General features: G+C 44.3%; 1 protein-coding gene across 2 annotated transcripts in view; it reads right to left on the reverse strand.

Moving 5' to 3' along the window:
• Nucleotides 1-2,192: 2,192 nt before the first annotated feature.
• Nucleotides 2,193-12,520, reverse strand: part of SH2D1A (SH2 domain containing 1A) — a 43,258-nt gene continuing 32,930 nt past the window's right edge. For both annotated transcript variants that reach the window (XM_064158890.1, XM_064158889.1), the window contains 3 exons: nt 6,546-6,609; nt 2,773-2,909; nt 2,193-2,420 (listed from right to left, as the gene is read on the reverse strand). In XM_064158890.1, the coding sequence (XP_064014960.1) occupies nt 2,411-2,420; nt 2,773-2,909; nt 6,546-6,609 (211 nt within the window). In that variant the 3' untranslated portion in view covers nt 2,193-2,410. The remainder of the gene's footprint in view (nt 2,421-2,772; nt 2,910-6,545; nt 6,610-12,520) is intronic.

Genomic DNA, 12,520 nt, shown 5'->3' on the forward strand with positions numbered 1-12,520 from the left:
GCTTAGAAAGCAAAAGGGCTTCTTCGAGAAGCCTGGGGGAAAACACACACAACCCCTCACACACATACATCCACCTTTCAGAGTTGCCTTCAGGGAAGGATGGTTTTTCAGGAGCACAGAGAGGAATGGCCAAGGACCAGCCATTACAGGCACTCAGCAAGCCAGGGTACCTTTAAGGTACAGAGGTGTTACAGAGACAAGAGGACAAGTGCCAGCAAAGCAGTGTGTGAATATAGGTGCTGTGCTCTGTGCTGGTGGTGAGCAGTTCAGCACCTCCATGGCTGAAGTTTGCTGAATTATGTAAGGATTTTAAAAAACCCCAGCTTGTAAATAGTTTATTAGAGAGCAAGTCATGCTGGATCTGCCACTGCATGGCCCTGTCTTAAGATCCCAGTTTCAACCAGCAAGCACATGTAATAGGAGGCTGCAGAGCACCACACCACACAGTGTGAAACATGATGTGACTAGTTTCAAATAGGAAGAAACTGAGTAATGAACTTGAATTCTCACGACTTTGCAACAGCACTGCCCCTAGCCCCTGTTATCATATGTCTGTTTAGTTATTGCATTTATTTACAGTGCTAGTTTACAAGGACCTTGTGCTTCACAGAAAATGTCTTATTGCTTGCACCATCACTTACACACTCACACTTCCAACCGTACCCAGTGCTGCTTAGTGCGTCCCAAGCTTGCTGACTCCTGCACTTGCAACCATTTAGCTCTCTTGTTGCTCACATCCACCTTGTCTTTGAGAAGGTGAATACAAGGCAGGATCCAGCACACAACATTTAGTGTGACTGGAGGGATTTTTTTTCACCTACTGGTGGAAGATGCATCCCCTGTACATATCCCATCTGCAGCAACAAATACACAGGCTGGGGCTGCTCCCTCAGGACCCATAGCCAGCCCCAAGCAACTGCAATGTCTCTCCCTGTGCCACCAAGCCATGGATGGCTGTATATGGTGGAATTGGATCAGTATTGTTCTGCACCTGTTTCTGGAAAAGGCCTCTTAGGAAGCAGTTCCAGCCTTCCAAGCTGTGCACAAGTCAGAAGCATAAGGGGGGAAAAAAAAACCCAAACATTTAACCAGAGCAACCCAAAGGTGGCTGTTTAAACAGTGTGTGTTTGGGTTTTTTAATAGATATAATTTTATAGTACATAGTACAGTTGCAGTCACTGCAGAGCACATCTTGGGCTCTGGAGTGGAGCATGTGAGAATCACATTCATCACCAAGACCATTTGTATAAGTTGAAGCGTGATTAAGAATGGCACAAACCTTCCAACCAGCCCAGACACAGCCCACTCACAGGCTGAGCACACAAACAAGTCCTGCCAGAAACGCACACAGAGGGAGTCTGGGCCACGTCTACTGCACTTTGCATTGCAAACACTATCTCCTGAAACAAGAGGGCTGTAGGACTTCCACTTTGTTCCAAAGGAGCTTGCCAGCTCAGTCAGGGCAGTCATGCAGGGCATACCAGCTCAGGCAGGGCAGTGTAATCATGCATGTTAAACCCTCAGTGTAAAAGGCACATACTCACTCTGGTAGCCATATGCTAATCTTGCATCAGCAGAATCCTGTGGATTCATAACCTTTCCTCTAGCACCCAGCAGCAGCATGGAGACAGAAATAGCTAAGTAAATGAGAGCTAATTAACTCATGCAAAAAATAATTTTCTTCTTTTTTTTTTTTAAATGCATTCAGAAATAGTTTGTTTCAAGTGTAGAGAATATCCAAGAGCAGAGAACTTTGTTCTCCACATCACTGGTTGTTCTCAGTTAGTCAGTGCATTGCATAAGCTTTTGATTGTGGAAACTTACACATTTTGTGCATCCAGGCAGCGGTAGGCAGCTCTGCTGAGTCACAGGGTGAGGAGCCTGGTGTGATGGGAAAGCAAGTTAGTGGGGGGGGTCTCATGGTGCCACTTCTGGTGTGTCTTTAGTAACTGTATGAACGACAGCCACATAGCCCACCCCAGGCAAAGCACACGTTAATGGAAGCAATTTTCCTCAGGCTGTAAAAGGTGTCTTGCCCAGTTCTGGCCATCCAGATAAAAAAAAACCCAAAGAACCCAAATTTAAGTAACACAAAATTAATAACTAATTATTAATTAGTAAGTAATAATTGAGTAAAAAATATATTGTACTTGAGAGTACAAAAAAGGAGACATTACACTAATAGTTGGTAGTTTTTATCTTTGCAGACCGAAAGAAAAGAAAAAAATCAGAACACTCTGAAACTTCCAGCTGCTATGTTTTGAGCTAGAAAACTTAGAAAACTCATGGAGTTGGTTCAATTGGCATATAAGTTGTTCTGGTCTAGAGCATGAGCTAAAGGAGACACTGGAAGACATGGTTCCACTTCAGGAAATGTCATCATTTTGGGTGCAGGAAGAAGCCATGGCCTTCATTTCTGCCTAAGAAAAATAAGCACAAAGATATGAAAGGATGAACGCTGCAAGAAAATGGATAGATCAGAGGGTTGGTACCTACAAGAGCAAGGTGTTGGTATGGGAGGGTACTCACTGCTGATACAGCACTCAAGAAGACACAATCAAAATCCATTTTCTCATCAGATGGAGAGACCTATCTCTAACGAGCACCTGAGTGCCAGCATTTCCACAGTAGCAAAGTAAGGTTGGGAGGGGGGTTTTGGCAACGCTGCCCTCCTAACTAGTTCAGGTCAAAGATGATTCTAAGAGCGCTATCTCTGCCACCAAGCATGGCTGTGCTGAGCCACAGTGGTGGCTCCCTTCACCCCACAGGTACCTGGGGGAGTATTTGGCTTTGGCGTGGTTGATGACTGGGTGCTGCAGAGGCGTCACGATGCCTTGGTCAGGCTTCTGGAAGGCTGAAATGAGGTTGTGCACTTTCCGAAAGAGCCTCCGGTGGACACCAGGTGCTGTCTGCAAAGCCAAAGGGTGAAAAGTGAGAGGTGATGCTGCATGCCCAGCATCTGTGCTGGGTTTGGGGCACTGCTTCAGAAGGCTTGTTCTCAGAAATGCACACATCTGCCAGGGCAGGAGCCACAGCCTTCACTTGAACCCCGTCACGTGCAAAAGATGAACGACTCAGTGAGCCAGACTTCTCTTCTTCCCCCAGCACATCACAGCTTCCCTGCTCTAAGAGCACTCTCCAGCAGTGTGGGTCTATAAAACCAGAAGAGGACAATTTCTTAATCATTACATTTGTTAGGCAAATTCCTCAGAGATCACAGTATCACAGTATCATCAGGGTTGGAAGAGACCTCAGAGATCTTTCACTCTTTCTGACCCTGATTTATTGCAGCCAGCCTGGGGTTTGTCAATAAGTTGTTTCCAGCCTGGAAACTCCAGTAAGACAATCTAGAGTTACCTGGCACTTGCTGAGGAGGTCTTTACACCACTAAATTCAGGTATGGACACAGCCTGTTTGCAAGCTTTTCTCTGAGCATTGGATGCTGGCTTATGTGTTCATTGAGTATTCCTGTCAATGTCTCGCACAAAGGCAGCAGCAAAATGTTACCTATGCAATAACAGTGGGAGTCATTTTCTCTTTCTACTTTAGCATCTTTTTGAACACTGTGAAATGAAAATGTCTGGGTTTAATAAAAAATCCAGTGCTTCTGTTACACCCTTCAGGGAGTTTGTATAATGAATCCTCCCCACCATAGTCACAGGAGGACAAGCATAGGTTCTGTCAGCATAGGCTCACCTGAGGGAAGCTGTGCTCACCCAGCAGTCTCGGGTTCAATCCTGCCCCACTGGCACCAGCTGGGGATTTTACACTGGCTGGGATTTTTACCAGCACTGTTTCAGTTTCTCTCATCATCCTTGACAGAGGAGTGTGATGGGAGCTTGCCCAGCAACTGACCAGCCACAGGGATGGAGTAAGAGTCAGGAAAGCAGCAGCTGCAGCTCAGAGGCACATTTTGTGGGGATAAGTTGGATTTAGGCTGCTGTTTCTAACAACAGCTGAGTCCAGCACGGTCACAGAATCACAGAATATCAGGGGCTGGAAGGGACCTCGAAAGATCATCTATCCCAATACCCCCTGCCAGAGCAGGATCTCCTATACCAGATCACACAGGAACACATCCAGGAAGATTTTGAATATCTCCAGAGAGGGAGACTCCACAACCCCTCTGGGGACCCTGTTCCAGTGTTCTGTCACCCTCACAGGGAAAAAAATTCCACCTCATGTTTAGATGAAACTTCCTATGCCTCAGCTTCCACCCATTGCCCCTTGTCCTGCCATCAGGCATCACCAAGCAAAGCCTGGCTCCAGCCTCCTGACATTCACTCTGCACATATTTACAAACATTGATGAGGTCACCTCTTAGTCTCTTCTCCAAGCAGCAGAGCCCCAGCTCCCTCAGTCTCTCCTTGTAAGAGAGATGTTCCATTCCCTTAATCATCTTTGTGGCTCTGTGATAGACGCTCTCAAGCACTTCTATGTCCCTCTTGAACTGGGGGGCCCAGAATTGGACACAGTACTCCACATATGACCTCACCAGGGCAGAGCAGAGGGGCAGGAGAACTTCTTTCGACCCACTAGCCACACCCCTTTCAATACACCCCAATGGCATTGGCCCTCCTGGCCACCAGAGCACACTGCTGGCTCATGGTCAACCTCCCATCCACTAGGACCCCCAGATCCTTTTCCCCTTCACTGCCTTCCAACAGGGCAATCTCCAACTTATACTGATCCCTGAGGTTGTTCTCTTCCCAGATGCAAGACTCTACACTCACCCTTGTTGAATTTCATTCTGTTTCTCCCTGCTCAACCCTCCAGCCTGTCCAAGTCTCATTGAATGGCAGCACAGCCTTCTGGTGTGGCAGCCACTCCACCCACTTTGGTGTCATCAGCAAACTTGCTGACAATGCACTCTGTGCCCTCATCCAGGTCATTGATGAATACATTGAACAGAACTGGTCCTAGTCCTGATCCTTGTGGCACTCCACTGGTTACAGGCCTCCAACTAGACTCCATCCCATTGACCACAACTCTCTGGCTTCTTTCCTTCAACCAGTTCCAAATCCACCTCACTACCTGATCATGCAGACCACATGCCTCAGTTTAGCCAGAAGGATGCTGTGGGAGACAGTGTCAAATGCTTTACTGAAGTCAAGATAAACCACATCCACTGCTCTACCATCATCTGTCCACCTGGTTATGTCCTCATAAGAGGCTATCAGGTTGGTCAAACAAGAATTCCACTTGGTAAAGCCATGTTGACTGCTCCTAATGATCCCACTGTCCTTGATAAGGCTAAGGACAGTGACGAGGACAAGCTGCTGCATTACCTTTCTAGGGATGGAGGTGAGGCAACACTTCCTCAAAGGTTTCTGTTTACTTAAGGAAAGGGCTGGTATCATAGGTCTGTAGCCAGCACCCTTCTTTGTAGAGGGTGCATTGAGAGTTCTGGCCCTCCAGGACATTTAAGCTGTGAGACACAAATAAGGTTTTCCTAAAAATACAGCAAGGGAAAGTCCAAGACCCATCTTAGGAAAGCAGTGGAGGTCATGGGGGAGGACTAGTAGTACACCTGTGTAACATCACAATAATCTTGCTGCCAACATTGATGTTACTTGAAGCCAAAGGAACAAGTGAAGGTTCCTGGAGGTCCCAGTATGCGTTCTGAGACAGCAATGCTCACCTTGGCATGCTGGATGATCTACTACCCTCACCACATCCCAAAACACCTGCTGTGTGAGCATTGCAAATATCCAGGTGCTCCCAATGCTTTATAGGAACCGGTGAGCAAATTCTTCCTGGCACCATTAGCAAGAGTGACACAGACAATTATACACTCCACAGTAATGTGAGTCACTTTTACTCCTCAATCTGCTTCTGAGTAACTCCAGGAGTCAGTCTTGCCTTCCAGACCACTGCAGCCACTCCTGTCATAATAATGGCCAAGTAATTATGCCTGTCTAGAAATTATTTCATGTTTGTAATCAGTGTTCATTAATGTGCAAACAGAAAGCTAATTATGAATTAGCACACAAAGTACATCCAAAGAAAGAGACCTTCATGAAAGAAGCACAGGTTAGCATCCCAATCGCATCAACCCAAATAGCCGTCTGGATTGCAGGCGATGCTATTCTACATTTGGCTTCCCAGTCTTTTATCAGGTGAGTGAAAATGTATTTTGCATCAAGTTTTGGCTACCCTACATATGTTTTGCACCACTGATGAATTACTCCAGAGAGAAATTAAAACACTGTAGATGGAAAATAATTTCCTTCCTAATCTGACGCTCGTGGTACATGGGCTAGAAGGGAACTGATTGTGCTTGTCAAACTATAAAAGCACAATATTTTTTTGGTTTAAAATGATGCAAAATAATGCACTGTTGCATTATGCAACAGAGTGCAATGGCAAATTAATTTACGAGTTCAAGCCTGTCAGATGTGGCACCAAGACATCTTAGTGATGGGCACGCTCCAGACTGATTACCTTCGACGAAAATCAAACTGTGCAAGAAACATGAATAATTTGAACATATTTCATTAAATCAATACAAGCATCAAAGAGGAACAGAAAAGAGAAGTACACACCTCAGCACTCCAGGATCCAGTTTCTGTCCTGGACACTCTGTAGGTATAAACATAACCTTGATGCCTGTGAAAAAAACATAAATCAGCAGTTGTTGATTGCTCATTTCTACTGTCTGGTTTCACAAGGGGTACATTCTGGTGTGTGGAAGTCAGTTCATCTGCTAACCCTTCCTTAACAATAAATTCACCCATAAAGGCTCTCAGGAGATAAAAAAACCTGAGGTGCAGGCCAGAAGCAGTGTTCAACCCACTGGGTTCCTTTTGCATAAAAGAAATTGGCCTAATTCAGACTGACTTTGGCATTATTCAGTTATTCTGTGTTAAGTGACATTGCTTTCATTCCTGTCTCAGCATTTTGGAGGGTTTTTTTCAGTGACCTCCTTTTACTGACAGGCACCAGACACACTATCCGTGGGAAAAGAGAAGGTGTATTAGTGACAGATAGCACTGCTGTATTGTGAGTGATTCAAACGAGGATGTTCCCAGAAGCAGTAGCATGAGTGTAATCTACCTGGCACCCATAGATGTGAGGTGAGTTACTTTTAGCCTTGCCTATACATTCCTAATTCTCAATGTAAAGGACACTTACCAGAGTGTGGCATCTATCTTCTTTTTAAATCTGAGTCTTCTGAGAATGAGGAGTCATACGCTAATAACACAAGATATACTCATGTCTAGAGTCAGTCTTGCTTCTCTTAGAACCCAACACACTGCACTATTTACATGGTAGATTATTATAGCAATATTCAACATTTTACCCAGATGCAGAGAAAATTGATAGTAGTTTTGTGAGTGCAACATTAGCTTAGATGATATCGGATAAGAAAAATTGCCTTGCATACTACACAGATTTACATAAATACACAGCAGGAGTTTAGGGACAACTCCTTCTTTCAGCATCAATTCTTATGAAAGCAGAAAAATACTGTATTTCTTTCCAATTATACATGGCATAGCAGTAGATACTCTACAGATAGCAGACTATCAATGACACAGATACCACATGATTGCAATTACTTACGCTCTATGGCATGGCTCCTGGATAAATTCCTGTTAAAATGTCACTACAGCAACTTTTGCAAAGCAGCATCTGATACAATTTACCCAAGTAGGAAGTTGTGAACAGCAGTCACACTGCTACAACCCTGCCAAGTGGGAGCAGCAATGCCTGCTGTGATTTGAAAGCTCTTCCCCAAACACTCAACTCCTACTATGATTAAATACAGGGGTGGAAGACACAAAGATGCTTCCTCCCATCAGGGCTGCTGCAAGGATGAATTTGCATGCAGTAGTTGAGACACTGCATTCCTTTTCCTCAGGTATAGGAATGTGGCTGACACAATCCCACCATCCCACCACAGCTTCATCCACATCTTCTCGTTAAGCAGAATGGTATTTCTCCCAGAAACATGACTTTCTGCCTGGCACCAGATGGACATGAAAAGCAGCCATAGTCACTTCATGGAAACTAAAAGGAGGAAATCAGCCACCACTACCCTCACTTCTCCCAGCAAGCTCGACTTGGTACAGGCCATCAGGGATTTGGATAGGTCCAGAAAGAGCTTTAGGGAAAAGGTATCACCAACCTGCTGTGGCTGCAGAACAATGGAAGGACATGGGAGGACAACACTGTCATCCTGCCCATGCCACAGTGCTAGGACCAGTGGTGTTGCAGACCGCAGCTCAAGCCCATTGCTTAGAAGCACATTCCTGTAAGCCACTAGATATGTTCACGTTCAGGGAGATCAATGTCTCCCATCAGTACTGTTAGACAATCTTGTACCATCTCATCCTTTCTGAAAACCTCTGAGAGCTGTGCCTGCATTGTCAACTTTTCACAGGCAAGCATCTGATGTTCACATTCATCCGTTCTTTCTGGCTGTCACTAGGGACTTTCCTGCACCTACATACGTAGCACATCAGCCCTGGTTACAGAAGCTAGGAGTTTATGTGCCATGCTGTACTGGGAAACATCAGAGAAGTTCTGGCATTTTGTTTCCTCACTTTGAAGTGGGTATTTGACCATCTCCAGAGTAATTTTCCTTTCAAGCCTCAAAAGCAACAGAATTGGCATGTAAAAATCTAAAGCTCACTTTCTTGTTTCCTAGCCTTTAATAATACTCTGTGCACATTAGCCATGATTGCTCTTGGTTGTCCCAAAGCATTCTGACCACTTCAGTCTCTTTAAAATCTGATTTTTCCACAAATGGCTCAGTTGCCCAGAAGCTGCCATCTCTTGTTTCTTTCATCATTTTCTGTACTGAAGAGACTGCATGACTTGAAGCTTTTGAGGGGCTGGGGTGCTGCCTTGACTCTGAAATGTCTGATGGCGTTCAGCACTCTGCCAGAAGGGTTTACTAAGCTGAACAAGTTGAAAAATAGAGGTCAGATAGAGTAATACTCAGGGCCAAAGCAGGGTGAAGCCTGAGATACACACCTTGTCTTGCATGTTTCAAAACCATTCTTCTGTAAACCATTTCAACCAAGCCCAGAGGAAGTGCAAATGACAGCTCAGATTATAAGCCCGTGAGATACAGAAAAACAAAGGAAGAAGCATTTGGGAATGTGGATATTTTGAGCACAGTGTGGAGAATGGGAGGAGTACAACACTGGTATCACAGACTTGCAATGGACAAGTGAGCTCTCTCCACTCCCAGAGCAAATGGAATTGCTTTTTCCCCTGAGGAAGACAAGCTGTAGAGCCGGAGGGGGTTCAATGTGTTTAAGCTGAAGAACTCAGTGTTACTACCTGCTGTTGGCCCCGAAGCCAGCAGTAAACACAACCACGTGTAGACGGAAGATGATCCAGGACCACCACATCTTCAAAGCAATTCACTAAGGAAGGAGGACACGTTTCCTTAAGAAGGTGAACAGCTAAAGCTCCCCATCTACCTTCCACTGGGACTTCTGTTTCCACAAAATGAATTGCAGCTGCTCTGATAAATACTCACACAACAAATAAGATCTTATCAAAGCTTGCTGTTAAGCAGCAGGAACTTACTTCATTACCACTTCAAAGTGGTTTTCACCTTCCATGTTCCAGTGACATGATTTTGATGAGCAAAGTTCTCTTTACAGCTACGTGGGCACAGTCTCCCATGAGAAAGGTTTTTAAGATTTAAACTTCCCAGCTGAGATCAGTGTGGACTGAAGAAAGATCAAGGGATTTCCCTTAAAGGAAAAATGAACACTGAGATTATGTAGAACGTTAGCTTCCAAAGAGCAAAACACAACACTTGGCAAAAGTAATTGGAAAAGTGCTTTTACCTGAGCTTAGGTCTCAGGAGATAAAGAAGTCCCCTGGCCACCACAAGGGAACAGCTCAGTTTTCTACATTTTACTCAATTCATGGCAGAAAAAATGCTTCTAACATGCCAAAATGTTCCTACGTGTGGTGTGGTCACCAAGCTAGAGCCCAGACTCAAACACAATGTGGCCTTAGCCACTTGAGGCCTCTCATACAGCTTATGTTTTGAACCCATTGCCTGGTAAGATTCAGGCCAGGTCTACCTTTCAGTGCCCTGAACATCTCTGCTGGACAAAACTAACAGGCAATGGACACATGTCACTGGGAGGATCTCAAAGCTCATGCTTATGGTGACAGTGGAGTTCTTGACATCCAGGCAAAGACCTCATGAAGGACTCTTCCATCACTTCATCTGGCCCAAGGACAGTCACAAAACTCACTCACAATTACAAAGTTCCTTTTTCATGCCAGTGAAGCTCAAGGGACAGAAGCAATTGTGAATTAACAGCTTGATGAATGAGGTCCTATAAATTTTTGATCAAAGGCAAAAACTGCCAAAATGCTGATGAGGGGGAACAGAAAACAGCCTTCACTGTAAGCACAATATTGGACAGCATTCACAAAGGAGGGGTTGGTCACCACTGGTGATATTTTTCTGTTATCTCACTTATTTGTTCATCTCCATAACAAAGGGTATGTTATACCAGCTGGGAACTGGACTAGCCCTGTCTCTGCGCCAGTGATACAAACTTTGTCAAAGGAAAATGTAGAAGTTGCTATTAAAGGAAATGCTCTGCTTTATATTATAGGGTTTTTTTCCTTTATAGCTAGAGAATTCCTCCCAAAGAGCTACAAAGGCATCATTCACAGATGACATACGGAGACAGCATCTGTCTACCCGTGCTCTCCACTCCTCCTCTGCAACTGTGATCAGACTTGTTAAAGCCACGTTTACTTTAACAGGTGAGTAATTACAATCTTCTGCACCATTGAAATAGCCAGAGGACATCAGCTGCCTGCTGCAGACTGAAATTAGCCATGACATTGCAGCTGCACGCTATATTTTTAAATCATTTCCAAATGTTTTGCATCTCAGTTGGGAGATCTTATTAAACTAATTAGTATTCATTTCTGGGTCCAACATGGAACAAATGCAATGGGATAAAGAGAGGAAAGCCATGTCAGAAAAAAAGTGCCATCAATTTTTCCTCTTTCTGCCATCTTCATACTGTGTCAAACAGTTCTTCTTACCTGGTACCTTTGCATCCTGATCTTACCTTGGAATTTCACTTCACAATATCACTTAAGAACCAAACAGTGGCGTGGGCTACAAACATGCTCAGTTTCTCATCACTTTGGCACATCTCAGCCTTTCAGACTGACTTTCTTTTCCTTAAGTGTTCACCTTAACCTTATTTAGGGATGGAGAATGCAGAAGTGTCAGAAAAGCAGAAATGTTAGAAAACACAGTGGCTTTCCCCTTGAAAAACCCAATCTTTCAGTTGCTGGGTCTTTTCCCCAGTGTTTGGAGTAAGACATCAAATTTATTGTAAGGAAGCTGAATCTCTTGCAGCCTCTGAGAAAGCAGTGTGGTTGTTTAGGCTGCAAGAAAGAGGCTCTCTAAAGATTGTTGCCAGCTGTAGCTGTACCATGCCCGGTCTGGCTGTACAATGAGCACTCAAATAAGCAGCGTCCATGATCTCAAGTCACAGGTGTTCTGTGGATGCTGCCTGGCCTGGATTAGCAGGGACAGGGGGAAAGGTACTTTAGATTGAGCATTTTGGAAAGGAAGACTGGAACTAGGTAGGGTGGATGTGGAAAGAAGGAAAGGAAAGAGAATCTCTGTCTATGTAAGGTGGGCAAGGAAAGAGCAATGAAAATATGGGATAGAGTAAGACTAAATGAGTAAGGAAGGGGATATAGCTGCATGGTCTCCTCCAGGAGACAGAAGTGCCAGCTGCCAAAATGACAAGGTGGTCAAGCAAGCTGTTGACTTTAACTTGTCTCTCTTTCTTTCTTTCCTTCTTTCTTTCTCCTTTTAAATTGGTAACTTTCTGTTTTGTTTATTAATCATGGAGAGGCCAGAAGTTTTGTTAACATAGGAGAAAAAACTGTTTTATCTTACAGCTCCCCACTCTGCCCTAGAATTTGCATTTTCTGGTTGACAAGCAGCCAGGTTCTTGTATATTTAGATGTCAGACATATAATCAAGGTACAGCAACTTAGCAATTACCACCCATCAGCTAACCCAAGCTGAAGAAACAGAATTCACATTGAGATGCTGTGCAAGACACAAGCTGTATGTCAGCAAGAGTGAATAAAATAGTTTAAATCTGTGTTCACAACACCTAAAAAGTCCAACAGTTACCACAGCTTAACTCAAAGCATCATTCTATATACACTCACTCAAGTTTACACTTCTGTCACTGACTTCCCTACCAACACTTCTTGTGGTAAAAATTTGCCCATGACACTGAATCAAAGCCTAATATTTGCTTGCCATAATAATGCAACATTATGAAGCAAGTGCATTATCTTGATTTTTCTCTTCTGAAATTAGCACAGGCTTGAAAGAGTGAAATGGGCTTGAAAGAGTGAAATGTCCCTGAATTCACTCACAGATTTCAGTGAAAGATTGTCAGCATCTTCTCTGCTTGAGCACTCCCAGCCATCTGTATAAACGCCACTGATTTGCCTAATGAGCAACCCTTCCGAGCAGGGTTTCTTT

This window comes from Pogoniulus pusillus, chromosome 19 (genome assembly GCF_015220805.1).
Source record: "Pogoniulus pusillus isolate bPogPus1 chromosome 19, bPogPus1.pri, whole genome shotgun sequence".
Taxonomy (NCBI): Eukaryota; Metazoa; Chordata; class Aves; order Piciformes; family Lybiidae; genus Pogoniulus; species Pogoniulus pusillus.